Source organism: Calidris pugnax, unplaced genomic scaffold (assembly GCF_001431845.1).
Source record: "Calidris pugnax isolate Ruff unplaced genomic scaffold, ASM143184v1 scaffold76, whole genome shotgun sequence".
Classification (NCBI taxonomy): Eukaryota; Metazoa; Chordata; class Aves; order Charadriiformes; family Scolopacidae; genus Calidris; species Calidris pugnax.
The window spans coordinates 1,054,020-1,073,275 of NW_015090827.1; the positions used below are offsets into that span (position 1 = coordinate 1,054,020).

At 40.3% G+C, this 19,256-nt stretch overlaps 1 protein-coding gene across 1 annotated transcript in view; it reads left to right on the forward strand.

Moving 5' to 3' along the window:
• CASD1 (CAS1 domain containing 1) overlaps positions 1–19,256 on the forward strand; it is a 22,466-nt gene continuing 3,210 nt past the window's right edge. Inside the window, exons 1-17 of the mRNA XM_014940266.1 lie at positions 1–241; positions 1,740–1,836; positions 2,504–2,624; positions 4,174–4,218; positions 5,803–5,865; positions 6,818–6,862; positions 7,737–7,860; positions 9,864–10,078; positions 11,110–11,535; positions 11,955–12,044; positions 12,610–12,729; positions 14,397–14,553; positions 15,735–15,814; positions 16,300–16,401; positions 16,997–17,137; positions 17,930–18,007; positions 18,939–19,031. Coding sequence (XP_014795752.1) covers positions 1,814–1,836; positions 2,504–2,624; positions 4,174–4,218; positions 5,803–5,865; positions 6,818–6,862; positions 7,737–7,860; positions 9,864–10,078; positions 11,110–11,535; positions 11,955–12,044; positions 12,610–12,729; positions 14,397–14,553; positions 15,735–15,814; positions 16,300–16,401; positions 16,997–17,137; positions 17,930–18,007; positions 18,939–19,031 — 1,923 coding nt within the window. The 5' untranslated portion in view covers positions 1–241; positions 1,740–1,813. The remainder of the gene's footprint in view (positions 242–1,739; positions 1,837–2,503; positions 2,625–4,173; positions 4,219–5,802; positions 5,866–6,817; positions 6,863–7,736; positions 7,861–9,863; positions 10,079–11,109; positions 11,536–11,954; positions 12,045–12,609; positions 12,730–14,396; positions 14,554–15,734; positions 15,815–16,299; positions 16,402–16,996; positions 17,138–17,929; positions 18,008–18,938; positions 19,032–19,256) is intronic.

Sequence of the window (19,256 nt, forward strand, 5' to 3'; positions counted from 1 at the left end):
TGTCAGCTATACTTTAAACGTGCATCTAGTTTTATGATTTTTGTAACATTTTTCCAGCTTCATGGACAGGAACCTGACTTTTCTGTTTCTCCAGGTGGATTGTGGAGGAGCAGGCAGCTGGGTGTCAGCTCACAAGCTAGAGTAGCATCATCATTGCTAGTGTTAATGCAGGAGTTACCGGAAAACATCTGTGGTCATGCAGGATTATAAAGATCCTAGTTCCATATTTGTTGGAAATATGGTATGTTTCCCTCACCCATGTAATTATTAATGTTTTCTGAAGTTTATTATCTATAGGTTTAAAATGTTTATAGAAAAAGTATTTCCATACAGATACTATTGTCATTCTTCCCACTATTAAGAAATTATGGAAATAAGTAATTTTTCCAATTATCCTATGTCCCAACTCCAAAAACCCCAACAGCAACAACAAAGCTGATCCACTGCATATGAGAATCTGTTAGCTTTCACAGTGATGGTTGGACTAGATGATCTTAAAGGTCCCTTCCAACCTAGACAATTCTATGATTCTGTGATCTCAGAACCATAACTTTGGATGCATTTTCTTATCAGAACGTTACACAGAAAACCTTTCTTTATCCAGTATACCTTTTTCTTCCTATTTTTTTTAGTGATTGGACTGTGCGCCTGTGGAAGCCTTTGTTTAAGCATAAGGGAAGTGATACTACAGTTCATTGTTTTTCTGAAAGGCTTTCCTGTAGTGCTGATGTTGAGGGCTGTGAGCTTGGGTCTCAATAGACATCAGCGGTACCTTGTAACTTCCCATTCTTACAGCCCTGCACTCCTTGCATCTCGTCACCTTCACTCTTCACAAAAATTTGCAGTTTTAGATAAAGCTTCAGATTTTCTTGTGGTAACGGAAGCAGACGGTCTGTCTCGTTATGATGCGTGGCTTCCAGCAGCCCTGAAAATAAGAAGCAGATAGAAAACACGCTGTTCTTTAAGATTGGAGCAAGTTTTGGTGGAGTAAAAGAGCAGTTCTCGTTGAGTTTAGCAAAGATGCAGGTTCAGAGAAGGTGTTAAGTGTGGGTTATATTTCATTGTGTGTGCACAAGCTAATACAGGTGCTGGCCATTTCATTCACCACCAGTGTCCTTGTCTGTTGGTGCCCTGAAATGCCAGGTATGACAGAAATGTTGGAGAGCAGCTTCTCTGCCGTGAGCACCGTTCCCTGGGTTTAGCTCTGAGGCAGCAGAATCTGACCGGGGGTTTGCTGAAGATAAACCTCACACGTTTCATAACTGAGGTGTTTCAGTTACAGGAACTTAAAGTGCCCTGAAACATCCTCCCCTGTAAAGTGATTAATCTTAACTGGTGTAAAGCTTCTTGACTGGAAAAAGGTAGCTGCTGTGTATGGGGATTCTGTGTAGAAGATTGTTATACTGAGCTGTCATGCAGTTCTGTAATTTCATGTTGGTGTATTCTGGGCAGTAGATAGCACAGTGGCTTGGCATCTTTTGGTGGAAATGCCATTCTGTGTCACAGCATCTTTCTGGCAGCAGAAATGGGACCACCAACATTTTGTGGGTGGAGGAGTGATTTACAGAGAGGTGTGGTATAATAACTGAGAAGGCAATTTGCAGAAACTTTTTCAAGATGTTTTACCAAAAGTAAATTCCCATGTTTCAAATCTTGTCGGATTATTTTCTTTGTCAGCAATGAGGCTGTGTTTGAACTTCCATGTGTCTGAATTCTAATTTTAATATAACGTTTTAAAGGTGGTGACACATGTGAGTATCTTCTATCCAGTGGAAGATTTCTTGGAGAGAAAGTATGGCAGCCCCACAGTTGTATGATGCACAAGTATAAAAACAGGTAAGGAAACTCCTGTTCATCTGCCTGGAAAGAATGGTAACTGCCGTTTGACTGCAGTTAGTAATTGTGGTGTCATCTGGTTTTAGCTTTCCTGCTGATCCTCTAGGCTTTCAAAAGTATACACTATATATCAGAAGGAAGTCTTTTCCCTGTGTGTTATCTGTGTGCCTGCCATGTGTTTTCCAAACACTACCAAGTGTTTACCATAGTTGTATTTATATATAAAAACACAAATAAATGTTGTTGGCAGTAGTACTGACACATGTTATGGAGAGCCACAAGAAGAGAAAATGCTGACCTTGTGTGTAGAATCACCAGTAAAAAAAATCCCCAATAAAATTACCACTCACTTTTTCCACCTACCAGTAACAGCACTTTATTCTTTAGAATTATGCTGTATATTACGGTTTTGAAACTACCGTGTTTGTGGCACCACAGAGCAGGAAAGCCTGCTTGGATGTTTGCCTAATCACATTAGCAGGAGAGCTCATTTTCATTTCTGTGCAAATTACACTAAACTTTTTATTAATTCAGCATGTTTTAAAAAAGATGTATTATTCCCTGGAGCTGGAAGAATGCTTAGAATTATCTATATTGCTCTGTAGATTTTCTAAAAGACTTTTATGTAAATTTCCTGTAACATGAAGGTTGCTGTTTTGTTTTACAGTGAAGCAAAAAATTGCCTCATAGACAAACATATTGTGTTTATAGGAGATTCTAGAATTCGACAGCTGTTCTATTCATTTATAAAACTCATAAATCCTCAAGTCAAAGAAGAAGGAAATAAGGTGAGAGTTTATTTTGATGATGTGTTTGTTTCTTTCTTCCTAATTTACCTCATAACTCTTCTCTGAACTTCAAAAAAGCAAGAAATGATGCCATTTACTGGGTTACCCATCAGGAAGAAGAACCACAGAAAGGTCTTTTGGAGAAGAACAAGATTAGACCAAGATAATATTTTGGATAGTAATGAGATGATGGGGAATCTGAGAGGTGAACTGGAGAGCTGGAAGGAGAGCTCGCGGCAGGCTGGGAGTAAATTAATGAAGCTGACTTGTCCCATAGCAACTTGTGCTTCAGATTTGGCTTCTTGATGAGAAAATGATTGCTCCTTTGTGTGTTTTTAAATAGTATTAATTCATGCCTTATAATTTGTCATGTTAAATGTCAGTTAAATTGCTGATCTAATCTGTTCATAAAAATCCTTGGGGCAATGACAGATTTCCAGGTCTAACTTGAGGCTGAAACTAAAAATAGCTTCTGGTCTTACCTTCCTTTTGATGGCTGCTGAGGAGCTGTTTGAATTTGCTCAGGGGCAGAGGGTAAGCTGCAGCTGGCTGGCTGGGGGCAGCAAGAAAGGATTTAGCTGTGTCATTTGTTGAACAGAATATTCATTTCTTTTGCTATATCATTCCCCTTGAGCGTCTCCCTTTATGGATGTAGGTACATATGGGAGGGAAAAGATGTTCCACTTCCAACTGGGGTGAGATTTGTCCATTATTTTGCACTTCTGCTGATTAGAAGGGCAAGCTGGCAGCTTTTTCAGCAGGCAGCAGGCAGTCATTTCCACTCATCAAAACAAGAAAGCAGGGTGTTTGATGGAATAATTTGGTTGTTCCCAGCCTGTTGGGCAGGTCACTGCTGCCCAGCAGTGGTGGTGAGAGGACAGAGTACTGTCATTGGTTTCTGAGTTGAGAGGTATCTTTTGTCAGGTATTTATGAAACAGAGATCTCAGTTTGTGGAAGAGAAATACACTTGTTCTTTCAGACCAGGATTGAAACCAATATATATTTAGCAGTGTTTTAAGGGAGGATTGTGTATGTGGTATTTGACTACTTCCTTTCTGATTTCTTACAGTCTCGCCCAGCAAATTTAATAATGCATTCCAGACTTTATTTCTGCCTGAGATTAGTTTTTTTTTAAGTTCTTTAATTAAAACTGTTTCAGTTGTTTTGTGCAAAGGAGATGGGCAGATCAAAAGGAGAACTAGGGGAAAGGAAGTGTAAGAAAAGAAAGAAAAAGTTTTTTTTTCTCATTTTGGGAGGCTAAATTTTGGGAAAAATGTATACCTTTGTAACAGAATGAACAGAAAGCATTTCAGACATTGTTGGATAGATCTCTTCCAAGAAAAATAACCCTTTGTACAAACAGCTTGTTTTTTCAAGAAGGTAACATAAACATTTTGCATTAATATACTGACAAGTTTATACAAGAAAAATCCTTTCTACTGAAGATAAATGTTTGGGTGAGAGCAAATTAACATATGAATGTAAATACTTTTTTTCCTTCTGAAAGTTTGTCTTACTTTGGTTTTATTGTTTTGGTTTTTTTGACAGCATGGAAATATTCCTTTTGAAGATAAAGCTGCTTCAATTAAAGTGGTAAGTCATTAGCTAGCATTAAATTCCAAGCCATAACAATGCATATTATTATTCATACAATGCAATCCAAATTGCAGTTAGAGCCGGATTTTCGTTTTTGTCAGATCTTATAATCTGGCCTTCCCAAAAATAGCTTTTACCAGGAAGTTTACTCTTCCCCTCTGGGGCTGACTCCCTTGGAGTGGTAATTGGCATAATTGCCATGGAGCGCTCTTTGCTATCACAGCAAGTATTCCTGCTGCTGGTTTTGCATGCAGAAATGACTACGATGTTGATTTTCATGTGGATATTAAAAAAAAAAAGAAAACAAACAAAGTACTGGGGTTGGGTTCTGTGAGGGGCTCTGTTCTCCTCTGCCCTGGCAGTGGGAATGGTGTCCTCCGGTGCTGTTGCTGCTTCCCACGACAGCTGTCAGCAGCGCTGGGCTTCTGCTGGCCGTGGAGTTGTTTATCCCCTGGAGACAACTCAGTCTCTGTTTGGGGAAACCAAAGCAGCAGTGTATTTGCTGAGTTGTCTGCAAATGAGTTTTCAGTGCTTATTTGTGTCCGTGGTTAAGATTTAGGGTACAGCAAAACATTTGAGGTTGTGAGCATGGCAGTTAAAGGCTGTGCTGTCCCACTGGGTTGCCCTTCACAGCATGTCTCTGTGCTGTAACTAGCCCTGGTACAGCTCTGGGCTGGGAGTCAGTGCAGCCAAAACCTCACCTTGTAGGGTTTGGATTTGGTCAGGTCTGGTATGGCTCATCACATGGTCATCTGGGTGCTGGAAAAGATGGGGCAGAACCCAAGGTGGGACAGAGGGGATAAAGCAATGGGATTTCCCTGGGCGTAGGCTGACACACAACTACAGCTTTAAAACTCCTCAAGCCTTGGTAGGTGGTTTGAGATTTGAGCTTTTGGGAGATGTCTGGGTAGTTTAAGAGTACCTAGTCTCCTGCTTCCTTGTTTTAATGCCATATTGCTGTTGACATCACTGGTGTGGCAGCTGAGTGCCTGTGACCCAATAACTGGAATGTGGAAAATACTTGAGCAAAAAAAGAGAAAATCCCTGAGAACAAGCAAAGAGTTTAATTTTGCCCTTTCTAGTCATCATACTGATCCTTCCCTTCTTCAGCCACAGCTGATGGCTGCCTGTAGGTAATGCATTTAATGTGCATAGTGCTATTAGATTTGAACAGATAATAATTTATGAAGCAGTAATGTAAAATGTTAAGATTTATTTTTGTTTGAAAATTGTGTTTTCAAGCTATCCATCACATTATGTAAATTTCTGGAAGAAAAAAAAACACTTGTCAGTAACAGCTTTGGGAAACTAAGCAAAAAGCAAGTTGCAATAAATAAGTTATAGATGTGAGCTCGGTTTTAGCCCTGATTGCATGGGGAGGTCAGGGACATCCCATTTGGTAGAAGCTAAAAAATTGCCGCCTTGGTGAAATCCCAACTCCTGAACTACAAATGAAAATTTCTTCTTTTTGTCATGGGGGCAAAGGTGGGTTTTTTCCTTTCGTTTTTGTTGGTTTTGTTAGGTTTTTTTCTTTCTGTTTTCCATGCTGGACTGACATGCAATTCTGTATTTATTTTACAGGATTTCCTGTGGTACCCAGAAGTTAATGGCTCTATGAGGCAACGCATCAAATCTTGGACTGAGGTTTGTCTTAAAGAACTGTTAATTTTAGGAAAATACAGCAACTGTCTGAGGGCAACTAACTTTCTTTTTTTTAATAGACACACCTGTAATTTCTAGGAGTCCCAACAACTGTAGCATCTCACATATGTTCAGTCAGTTATGTTCCAGAGATCTAAAATTTGACAGCAAAATAGTAAAAGGGATATGTTTCCTGGTGTGTATGTTTCTGGGTATCTCCTGGTCTCACAAGGATGGTTTCACTTGGGCCAAAAAACCCCAGACCAAACCAGAAGAACCCTACTTCCCAGGAGCAGGTTGATTCACTCTATTAAGAGCTGAAAGAATTTTACTCTGATTTGATGTTTCTCTTCCCCTGTGTCTTCAGTGGCTCCTTTTTTATCTGACCAAACATTTTTGATCTTTATGGGTCCTTTCCAACTTGAGATATTCCATGATTCTATGATTTATTGTTTGTGTTAATTTGAGTGTTGCAAACTGAAGGACAAAGGCAATTTGGAAACTCAAGAATGCCTTGATTATTTTTCTATTCAGTATTTCCCTCAGATTACTTACTAATTATTTCATGTGTTTCAGTTGCGATACAGGTTGGCATGTTATTCATCATAAAATTATGTATGTAATTTTGATAATGCATGATATGTTTATAGATTGGAAACTAAATTAGAAACTAATCTCTCGTTTCTTCCTTTGTTGACCTTTAAAAAAGCCTGGAGTTACTTAGTGATGGCCCCTGGTGGTTCTTTTTTGCAGATTCTCTGATGTGGAAATTGTGGTATTTCACAAATCGATGTTCTGTGTAATAGATCTGAAATCTGTTCTTTTGTAACCATTAGCTGATGGACAAGTTGAGTCATAGTTAATTAAGATATAAGTCCTAATTAACCTGCTCAATATAATAATAAGTATAATTTGTGAAAATTTTAAACTACCTTCTTTTTACTTTGTGTCTTAGGGTTCTGTGGCAAAACCTCATATAATTGTAGCAGGAGCTGCCACGGTAAGTTATACATATATAGGTATTTTTGTAAAGTAACTTCTATTAGGATAACTTTTATGCTCTTGAGTTGGTTATGTGATGAAGTCATTAAACCCAATGTATAATTAAAAATATACTCTCAATGAATTTTCTGTTACAATAAGTAGTTCTAAACTATCAGCTATATTCTATTATAGCTTATTCTGTATTTATACACGATGTACAGCACTTGCTCTTTGGCAGTGTTGCTGGTTGGTTTCATGAAGTATTCATTTACATTTGGTAATATTCTTAGGAAGTGGATTAATTGGGGTACTTGGCCTGCAGGAATTTTTTTATGTAGATATGTAGAAACAGAGTGTTCACTACATTCAAGATAAATTATTACATATTTTTTTTACAGATTTTGGCTAAATGAGAATAGATAAAGTAATATTTTAAAAAATACTGTATCTATTTTTCTTATAGTGTGGGAGATTCTTTTCAGAAGTTAGGAGAGATTCTTGGGTGGCCATAGCATTCCCCCAGTCATATCACATAGAAGATTAAATCAGAAATTAAAATGGCTCTTTTTTTTTCTATTTTTTGTTTTTTTTGCGGGTACCTGTAAAACAGATGGAAATATTTGACTTGATGCCACTGTCGGGTTTTGCTTGCACACATCTCTTGCTGGGGTCAGGTTTCCTGGAGTAAAATTGACTGAACTGGCCATGATTTTTGTATAATGTGACTGGCTTTGCTACTTCATCGTTCAAAGTCAAGGGGCTCTTAATTAAAACACCTTGCATCATTTCATTTATGAGAAATCAGATACACGTTAAGTTGGATATTATATAGTTCGCATTTAAATGGTGTGAAATTTAAATTCAGCTTCTGAATCTCTTTATTCCTGCAGTGGTCTATCAAGATTCACAATGGCAGCAACGAAGCCCTCACACAGTATAAAATCAATATCACTTCCATTGCACCTCTTTTGGAAAAATTAGCAAAAAGCAGTGACGTTTACTGGGTCTTACAAGGTAAAGTAAAGAACAGCAGGTAACAGTCTGTACTGCTGCTGCCTCTTGAATCATTCTCTTGTACCCTATGGATAATTAGCCCATGCTGCTGACTTGCAGCAGAAAAAGGGTGTTGGTTGAATTCTGGCCTTTCCTGCAGCCTTCACTAGCCGGTACCTGACTAGCTGGTGCTGGTGGTGGAGATTTTGAAGCCCTCTCAGGAAAATCTTTTGCCTTCTGAGCTCCTAATTCTGTGTTAGCTCGCTCTCAGCATCGATATGCCAGGCCTCTTCTCCCTCTTCTGTGCTCCATACGGGCCTCCTGGGAGTCAAGAACACAAGTGCATAAACCAGCTGTGTTCCTGGTTTCTGTCCAATTAAACTCTCATTGCATAAATAATAGGAGAGGTTCAACAGGTGCATCCTCTAGATGCACTTGTGTGTGTCTAGAATGAATAGACATACTCCAAAGAATACAGAGAATTGAAGTCTCTAGAATGAAACTTGCCTTCTGCACACGAAGCATTATGAGCTAAGATTGGGAGGCAGAAATCGTGGTTCCAAATGGGTCTGTGATATTTTTTATGGTACCAGCCTTATGTTCTTTTGCTTTTCTTCAGTAAATCTAAGGTATGGCTCTGACACTGAACAAAAAGCTCATAGGTAGGATGTGCTCCTGATTTCTCTGCCACAGGAAGCATTATGAGCTAAGATTGGGAGCCAGAAAAGATGGTTCCAAATGGGTCTGTGATATTTTTTATGGTACCAGCCTTATGTTCTTTTGCTTTTCTTCAGTAAATCTAAGGTATGGCTCTGACACTGAACAAAAAGCTCATAGGTAGGATGTGCTCCTGATTTCTCTGCCACACAGGACATGTCTTAGGTTATCATCCCCTCGGTTAGAAACAGGGGCAGATGTTGAGCCCTGGTAGGAATATTCCCAGCTGTACCCTGAGAGCCACGTCTGGGGTACAGGACATGTCTTAGGTTATCATCCCCTTGGTTAGAAACGGGCAGATTTTGAGCCCTGGTAGGAATACACCCAGCTGTACCCTGAGAGCCACGTCTGGGGTCCTGTTGAAGCTGGCTCTAGAAGTTAACCTGGATCAACAGATTGATCTTCTCGTGTTCCTTTTCAAAAGCATGTTTATCTGCAATAGAAACAATTAGCTGTCGGACATGTCCCAGTTGATAAATACCCAGTTCATTTAAATCATCTCTGAGCTCTGTAATGGAGCAAATAGGAGGAAGAGCAGTCTGTGCACACAGAGTTGTCTAGACACTGATTGTCCAGAAGTAGACACTGAGGTAGCTAAAGTAAATCAGCTCAGCTTGTAGAGCTTGTATCACCAGAGTTAGGAACATCACAGCTTTTCATAGCAATTTATCAATCTCCAGCTGACCTTTTGATCCAGAACCCTGCATGGCTTTGTGTTAAGCTCTGCATAATTTCTGAAGCCTGCAGGCAATTAAGTGGTGTTCCGTTCTTCTGTAAAACTCAAATTCTGCCATCAGTTAACCTGGAATCAACAGGATCGAGTGGAATATGCTTAGGGACTGTGACAGAGAGAAATGAGGAGCTGGTTTCTTCTGCAGTAATTAGAGAGCTTGAGAGGGTTGGGTTTTTTTAACACGTCTGTTCTGCTGCCTGTCTTCTGTCCTCTTGGCTCTGGAGTCTTTCCTTGGGGGATTCCATTACTGAGAGAAGGCATCAGCAGCTCTGCGCTCCAGCATTGAGCTCTCTTCATGGGTGTGGGGAAATAGAACAGGCACTCATGTCTGGCTAAAGGTTTCTAGTCTGTAAGTACATATGCATGACCAGGGAATGGCAATAAGAGCATTTCATCATAAAGAACTCTTGATACTACTCTAGTAACTGTCACAGTGACTCCGTCCTCATCGTACGCTTTGTCTGTGCCATTACACACTTGTGAGTGCCCCAGTGAAAGCAGCCTGGGCAACTCAAGCTAAGTGTGTGTCAAGTCTTAACATTAATGTGCCTGTTCTTTGTCCTTTCCAATTCAGATCCTGTTTATGAAGACATGCTGAGTGATAGTCGGAAAATGATCACTAATGAGAAAATAGATGCTTATAATGAAGCAGCCGTTCGTATTCTCAACAGCAGCTCCCGAAACTCCAAAGCTAAAGTTAAATTATTCAGTGTATCAAAATTGATAGCACAAGAAACAATCATGAAGTCTGCAGATGGCCTGCATCTCCCTGAATCAAGCAGAGATACAGTAAGTGTTTTTATCACTGGTCAATATTAAAAAGTAATAATAGTAAAAGAAGATTGTGAGTGAGTGTTGTGAAGTGGCAGATGCTGGGGCTGTAATGAGGACCTGCACATTCTTCAAGAAATTTTCCTCAGGAGTTCTCAAAGGTGGGAGGGCAGTCCGTTATATAGGATGTTTAAAATAACAGCAAACACAAATAGCAAAATAGTGTGTAGCTATTTTGAAATAGCTGTTAATCCGTTCCTCCTTTAGATCCTGAGTGCAAACGTCATGCCCTCATCTGCATGAGTGAGTTGGAGTGACAATAATTTGTAAAGCAGTGCTAAGGAATGTCTTTACCTTTTCCCCTATGTGCCTATATCGTTTTCTTTAGTAAGGAGTATCAAAAGGATAAGAAAACACACAATGTGCACTTTCCTGGTTGCATGGACTGCCACTGACCGTATTTCTTCGTTTATCTTTAACCTACCAACCTACCTACACACACACACACACACACACACACATATATATATATATATATATGTGCCTGCAGTGAGCCTCTCTGGCTTTGTCCGCCTGCCCTTCTTGTGACCGAGCTCTCCCACCGCGTTCCACTCCGTTGCAGGTTCCAGTTGCTTCCAAGTCCTGGCTGAGCTAAATACTGTCTCACCACAGGTTTCAGTCTCGTTGTCACCTTTTAGAGACTTTCATTCCCATGCTGCTTCAGGACCCAAGTTTGTGAGCTGTTTTTCATTTGTAGTCCGTTTAGCTCTTTACAGCTGCTTCTGTAGCTGGCAGAGAAGCCTTCTGGTGGAGGGGTTAAGATTAGCTCTCTCTGCTCCCCACAGGAAGCTCAAGGGTTTCCTGTTCGAAGAGGTGTTTTGACCCTACTGTTGAATGCAACTAGGAATATGGGGGTACTGTGAAACTTTGTCATGATTATGGAGGATTGCAGATGTTTTATGTCAGTGCATGGTCTAGAAGAAAATTTCTTATGATGAAAATGTTTTTTATTAGAGATGAATTGACAAAGCTTTCTGTTCCTTTGACAGAACGCGATGATTCTTATGAACGTCTACTGCAATAAGATAATGAAGCCCATCGATGGCTCCTGCTGCCAGCCTCAGCCTCCTCTCACTCTCATACAGAAGTTGGCTTTCTGTTTCTTTACTTTCTCCATTATTGGATATTTAATTATCAGTTTAATTCATCGGAATAATTTTCGGAAGAACAAATCATGCACTGATTTGGAAAGCGGAGAGGAGAAGAAGCCTGCCATCAGCACTCCTAACGTTTCTACTTTGGAGATGCTCTTACACTCCTTCTGCAAACTGGGTCTGATCATGACCTATTTTTATCTATGTGACAGAGCAAATCTTTTCATGAAGGAAAATAAATTTTATACACATTCATCTTTCTTCATACCCATCGTCTATATCTTGGTTTTGGGGGTATTTTATACCGAAAATACCAAAGAGGTAATGATCATGTTGATGTCCTACTGTTAACATTGTTTCTCAGTTTGAGTGTAAATAACTAATTGCTGAATATTTGAAGTTAAACTTTCAAAGTCAGTATAACTCATCTGCAAAAAAATGTGCTCACAAGCAATATGATGTTTGGGTGGAATTGGATGCAGAAAGTTTTTGGAAGTGTATGGGTAGGAGCACTTCTAGCCCCTGTCACTCAGATCCAAAGTGAGAGAGAGAGCTCAGATAGGAGGGGGTGTCACACACGTTGAAATCTGGCAGAGCTGTGTCCACTAGACAGAAGTTCATTTACACTTGAAACCTATTTACCCGTAAAGTGGTTTATTGTTTTGAACTTTTTCTCCTCATTTTGTAGATGTTCGTTGTACTTTTTGGAATAGCAACACTCTTGTTTTGTTTTGCATTAGACTAAAGTGTTAAATAGAGAACAGACTGATGAATGGAAGGGCTGGATGCAACTTGTTATTTTGATTTATCATATCTCTGGAGCAAGCACTGTAAGTCATTTGAATTTCATGTTTTTTAAAAGTGGGAGTGCAATTTGGGTGTGTTACTTCAAAAGACAGTACAAATGTGTATTAGGGTTGAATAGAATTAATAACTCATGCTATTGTTCCTGTAGTTTTAAAAATGCTATAAGCAGAGTTAGTTTTTCTCTCTATTTAAGCATAGATTTCTTTGATAAGAGCATTTTATGCATCAATTAGCCAATGAAAAAATACTCTTGTTTCCTCTAAGTAGAATATGGTGTGAGTTTAATTGATAGCAATGCTTTGTTTTTATGTTGAGAACATGAAACTGCAGAAGGTCTGAAGAGCCTTTCTTAACCCTCCCTTACCCGGTTACAGAACACGGAAAGCGTAGAGCAATTCATAGCAGAAACCCATTTTAACATCAGAGAGGTCAGGGCAACAAAGGGCTTAGTAAGAACCTGGGAAATGCAGCATAATTTTTCTTTTATTAGTTAAACCTGATTTACTGCGATGCAGAAAAAGCATAAAATAAAGGGGAAGAAAGGAAAATCAAAAGCATTTATAAAAGCGACTTTATTTTTCTCACCAGTTTCTGCCAGTGTACATGCACATTCGTGTGCTGGTGGCTGCATATCTGTTCCAGACGGGCTACGGACACTTCTCTTACTTCTGGATAAAAGGGGACTTTGGTGTATACAGAGTGTGCCAGGTATGATAATCCAATAGAGAAATCTGTACAGATAACAAAATATCCACGATAACACCCGTACTCCCTAAATAATGTGGGAGGAGATTGCTTAACCCAGGCTTGCACGTTAGAAATGACTGTTGTTTCTATATAATCTGACCTGTTCAATCAGCAGTATTTATCTAATATAAACATATACCATAGAAATGTAAAAACATAAGTATGTAGACTTTAAAATATCAAGACAGCCAATTTCCCCTATATAGCAGTGGAGCCTTCGTGGCAGTAGCAGTTTACAGGATATAGCAGTATGTAAGTAAGGATCCAGGCAGGGTTGCTGTCAGCAAAGAGGGGTATCATCCCCAACACACTGATTTGTGAAACCTTTCTGGATTTATTCTGTGGTTACTGGTGAGTGAGTGGTTTTCCTGAGTAGCTGGGATGTTCTGAGTTGTCCTCTGAACAGCCTTTTGTCAGTTCCCACTGAGAACCTCAGTGTGTTCTCAGCTCCTCTTCCCTGCTGGCAAAAAAAACTTATGGGTTTCCCAAATCAGCCATTGGAAATACTTCATTTTGCTTCTCTGACCCTGTTCTTAAAACATCAGTCTGCTCCGTGTTGGTATTTTCCTGTGTGTTTGGGTTGTTTTAGTTATTGGGGTGTTTCTATTGGAGTTTTCTTTATACAACTAACTGGTAAATGTTTGGTGAATCCAGGGGGTGGTTGTGTACAGAACTCCTGGTTTTGTCCTCTCCTGTGAATAGAGGGAGCTACTCCATGGATTGGTTTGCTGGCTCCCAGCATGGCGAGCCTTTATGTAGACACAACAAACGCTGCCTTGTCTCTGAATTAAATTGAAGTGATTTCCACGTGCTAAAATTTTGAAAAAAATTTTGTGTGCACTTTGGAGTTTTCCTTACTTGTTGGTGAACCGAAGAACTTTGTGATTGGTTAGTTGGGGGCATGGATAGTGTCCCAAAGTACTCGTGATGCCTTTCTTTCCTTCAGATGAGTGATCTTTTGGATCCATTACAAAACCCTTCACGTTGCTATTTTATTTAGTATCCAGCTGCTTTGCACTGAGGTAGATTACAAATACATGAACAAGAGTCATCGCTGTAGTATTTATTACCTCTTTCAAGACATGGCAAAGTTGCCAAATGATACATACACATTACTTTTTCTCTCATTCTCAACTGAGAATTTGTTGGGTTGGGTTTTTTTTGTTGGAACAGTTAGTTCTGTATAACTGTGATTAACCCCTTGATAGAATACAGTCAGAAATACCACACCCCTTTCTTTAGAAATTTCTTTAGATGAAATTTCACAAAAGTCTCAGATGTATCTGCTTCCTTTGAAAAACAAATATGCAGGGGTTGTTTGGGGGTATATTTTTGTCATTTAAAACTGGTATTTTTCTTGGTCCAAAAGCCCTTTCAGTTACAGGTTTGAGTTCAGTTGGTGTTATATTCTCATGTAACTCGGGTCATTGTGCTTATTAAAGGTCTGGGTGCAGCACATTGCCCTGGCGCTGGTGACAGCAAAGTACTGTGTTTTTGATGTTCCCGAGATGCTTTTCCCCTGTTTCAACCAAAATATAATCAGTGTGTGAGGAGCACGTCCCCCGTCTCTCGTGGCTTTGCCTCCCGGTTTATATACCCTCTGCCTTCTCTCCTCTGACTCCCTCCAGGTTTTATTTCGGCTCAATTTCTTGGTGGTGGTGCTGTGCATCGTGATGGACCGGCCCTACCAGTTCTACTACTTCGTGCCCTTAGTCACTGTCTGGTTTATGATCATTTATGCCACCTTGGCTGTGTGGCCTCAGATAGTCCAGAAGAAAGCAAATGGTAAGGGATTTTTATTTCCCTCTTCTGCTATAAACCATTTGTATGTTACTAAAAATGATAACCATAAAGAAAATGTCTTGGTTGGAAAATGTTAGTTCATCTCATCTCTTTTTAACATAGTAAAAATATGTTAAACAGCTGCTCACAGAAATGTGGTTGGTCTCTCACATGAATTCTACGTCAGCTGAAAAATGCAGCAGCTGATAACTAAAGTCTGTCTCCGGTTGCAGCAATGCTAGAATATGTTTTAATAGGTTTTGCCCATCAGAAATGTGTTGTATGAAGAGTTGTAGCATTACTGAATGCAAACTGAACGCAGGCAGCGTGGTCTGTGCCAGCTGGGGGTGTCACTGCAGCGTGGGGTGGGCACGGCAGGGACAGCCCCTGCTCAGGCTTCCCATGTCCTGCCAGACCAGCACCTGGGGGCTGTTAGCCTCCTGTCTTCAGATGTGTGTCTTGGGATACTGATAATATAAAGTAAAACTGAACTGAAATCCCAGATTTGGTTTTTTTTATTTATTTAAATATATTAAAAATCTATTTACATACATATTTATATATTTTTTTATATTTTGTATTTTTTATTTATATCTATTTAGTTTATTTTACGCATTGCAGTTCATTGAAGAGCTGTCATCATGTGGTAAATGCTTATTATTTAATTCACCTAAATTAGAACCAAAACCTTAAGACTCTTAGATCCTCGTTCCCTATTGATGGAGCAATATCCAAATTTTGTAGGCTGCAGATAAGACAATGGACTACATCAAATGCCAGCTAGGGATAGACGCTGCAAAAATCCAATTAGAGAGTAGTTTTACAAGCTATCTCAAAGGCAAATAGCTCCATTATTTTCTACTAAAGCACTTGTGCTGCAGATGCAGTGGTGTGTACTTGGGAGCAGGAGCATACTGTGAAACTTGGAAATCTCTCACTGACAGACTTAATTTAGGATCAATCGGCTGTTAATTGCTATGAATGCTTATTTTAATTGCTTAAAGTAAAATTGAATATGAAAATGCAGATAAAATACTGCTAGTAATGATCAATCATTTATTTGTGAATGTATCTCTTACTAAGCATGGCTGCACTAACTAATTAGCAATTATTATTTAATGTGTCCTGGGTTTTGCTATTGAAAAATTAATGACTTTACACTGATTAATTTATTTCTTCCTCAGGGCACTGCTTGTGGCACTTGGGTTTGCTGCTGAAGCTGGTGTGCTTACTGACATGTATATATTTTCTGTCGTATTCTCAGGTGTGTAAATTTTGATTATTTTTATCCTTAACTACCAAGGAGTATATTACCTATCTCTACTTTTAATGTGCTCATAATTGTATATTTACTCCTGTGCCATAAATACAGAAGGAAAAAAAAGGGAACCTTTCTATTTCTGTTCGTATTTAATGGGTGTGGGTGCTGGAAAAACCACAGTTTTGTGTCTTTCTTGTTTGTGTGTAATACTGGAGTGTTTATTACACATGTGAAATGGAAAGGCCCATACTCTGAAGGACGAGGCCTGCAGGACAAACGGGAAGCAAAAGCCAAACCCTCTCTCAGCTGAAAAAGTATTTTTGGGTGGTTTTTAATTTCTTTTGTCATGGGAGTACCTGTTACTTTGGTAGTGCCACGGAGCTGGTGAAACAGGGACGTGGTGCTGTTGGAAGGCAGGCTGTTGGTTTGTGTTTGGTCAGCGTGGCTGACATGGGGGTTGATGCCTCTGCTGGGTTTATTTTTTACAGGGTGCGTTTGAGAAGATCTTTTCCTTTTGGCCCCTCTCCAAGTGTTTTGAACTGAATGGGAATGTCTATGAATGGTGGTTTAGGTGGAAGCTGGATCGCTATGTATGTACCATTTGCATACATTTATGTATATATATACAATTATTTCATAAATGTAAATACACTTTTAAGTGTATTTTTTAATTAGAGGGTGGAGGGAGGGCTTTTTTTCCTTTCCTCCAGAGAAAGCAGGAGTTTGTCCCCCTGGATGGTTTAACAGAAGACTAAGCTGCATCTACCTCACTGCAAACATCTGTCAGAGCCTTGCTTAAAACATGGGGCTTGATTCATTTGTTGCTGGATCCTGCTTAGTTTGCTTTAAAAGAAAAAAAAGTCATAACGTGACCTAGATTTGTCTTTTCTCAAAGATTTTACTGTGAAAATGTCCCCCCTGTAGCACATCAGGCTGTAGAAATACAGGAGGAATTATTGTAGTGGCTTTCTTAGTGATACTATTTGAAAGTTGTACCAGTTAAGGATATAATTCTTTTAAGGCAGCCTTTTTTAAAACACTGTCAAAATCAGGGCCTTGACGCCAAAAGCACCTGAGCTTTGGTGTTACAAATAGTTTCTCCTGTAGCGTGTCTGTTAAGAGTTTGTACCTGAAGTACTTGTAAAAGCCATGAAATATTCACTGCGTTCTGTTTGTCTTTTACAGGTGGTTTTTCATGGGATGCTGTTTGCTTTTATTTATCTGGCACTGCAGAAGCATCAGATGATCTCAGAAGGAAAGGGAGATCCTCTTTTCTCCAGCAGAGTTTCAAATGTTTTATTATTTATTTCAATTGTATCCTTTCTGGTACGTACCGAGTGTAACTAACATATTCAGGTTGGTAAATCTCCAAAGGATAAGTTTTCTGAAGTTCTTTTTGAGAAAATTATATTGATTTTAAAAAAGCAAATCTTGATCTGGAGATATTTCAGCTGCGGTTTTGTGCACAGCCTTACCTGTCTCACTGAAATATTTATCCTTTCAGTCAACTGTAGATGAAAACATCACTTTTTCAGGTCATTGCAAAGGCTACAAGAAGGCAGGATGATGAAAATGGTCTGGTAGATAAGGCAGCTCTGTCTCAGCTCTTGCCTGATGTCAGTGTGAGGCATGAATGAAGGGTCAGCACCGGGGCTGTATGCGGGGTGGCAGGGGGCAGTGGTCCCTCTCCTCGGCTGTGGGGAGGGGTTGGAGACAGACACAGATTTTTTTTTTTTTTTTCTCTTGCTGCTACACTTCTTGGTGACCAGCTGCTGCTGCAGCACTTCTGAAGAGCTCACCTCTGGTTTTGTTTTGAAATGGTACATATAATGGCCTGATGGGACAAGAGGAAACGGCCTCAAGTTGCTCCAGGGGAGGTTCAGATTGGATATTAGGAAAAATTTTTACACTGAAAGGATTATTAAGCCTTGGACTGGGCTGCCCAGGGAAGGGGTTGAGGCACCATCCCTGCAGGGATTTAAAAGCCGGGTTGACACAGTGCTTAGAGACATGGGTTAGTGATGGTTTTATCAGACTTATGTTGATGGTTGGACTCGATGATCTGAAAGGTCCCTTCCAACCCAGACAATTCTATGATTCTGTGTTTCTGTCTTTTAGACCTACTCTATTTGGGCCAGTAGCTGTAAAAACAAGACAGAGTGCAATGAACTACATCCTTCTGTTTCTGTGGTGCAGGTAATGATCACTCTGGTCCTTTTCCTTACGGTGATAGTCTCTACTCTGTTCTTTTTTGGGCTTTTAAAGATATTTTTGCGTTAGCGTGGAATGTCAGACAGTGAGCTTCGTTCTCCTGTCTGAAAGTGGAGAAGGGTTTGACTGTTGCTTGCTGTTTGTCAGTGCCTCTGAGCACAGATTCCATGCTGTGGCTGGGCTTTTGATGAACCCTGGTGTCCTTAGCACTGTTTAAGTCCCACCCCAGCTTTTGCCCAGTGGGGCAGCAGTAGGAGAGCAGCAGGGACACAGGGGTGTTTGGGGGGTGTTAGTGCAGGAAGCCACCTCTGGGAACCTGCAGACACTTTTAGGCAGAGATGAAGCAGCCCATGGGGACGTGCTTGTGGTTTTCTTAAGTTCAGATTTTCTGCTGGTTGTGTCCCTTGCCCCACTGTACCCCAGCTCTCTGACTCTTCCCTCTCTCTGCCCTGTTTTATTTAATAGCTTGTCCTGCTCTTGAGGGGCAACACGTGTGACTTAGTTTTTTTTAATACTCATTTGTCCATCTTGACACCTTCTCTTTAAAAATTTGGGGTTATCTCAGATTTGTGGCCACCTTCCTTTGAGGCTGGCGGGGTGTAATGCGCTGTGTGGCTGTGCCTCCTGAGTGTAGGGTGACATCTGTCAGTGTCGGGGCCACCCTTCCACTGAGGGTGTAAATGTGACTTGCTCTGCTCTGACAGTGTGTGAGAGCTGCCCTTTCAACCCCGCTTTGTAAAGTGTAAACTGCGTGGAATTCTGTTTGCTTTATATATTTATTAGATTTTAAAGAAAATGTAATGCATGATGCGCTTCAGTTTAGAGGGGGAAAATGACAGCACCTTTTGTGTGTGTGTGTAACCTGCTTGTCATCCACAGTCACGGGGTTTTTTTACTTTATTTTTTTTTTTTTAAGATTTTAGCTTTCATCCTCATCAGGAACATTCCCGGCTATGTCCGCTCCGTGTACAGCTCCTTCTTCGCCTGGTTCGGCAGAATCTCCCTGGAGGTGGGTGGACTGGTGGGAGGTCCAGTGAACTGACACTCAGAGCTGTGAGGAGCCTTTGTCACCCAACTGGGGGGTAACACGTGAGGAGTGACACCGTGTGCTGGGTCATTCCACATCTCCTCTGGTGTCACAGCTCCTCTCTGCACTGAGGAACCACAGCTCAACCAGCAGCCACCCAGCGCCCAACAGATGTCTCGGGCTGGTGTGGGGGGGTTGGGGAGGGGG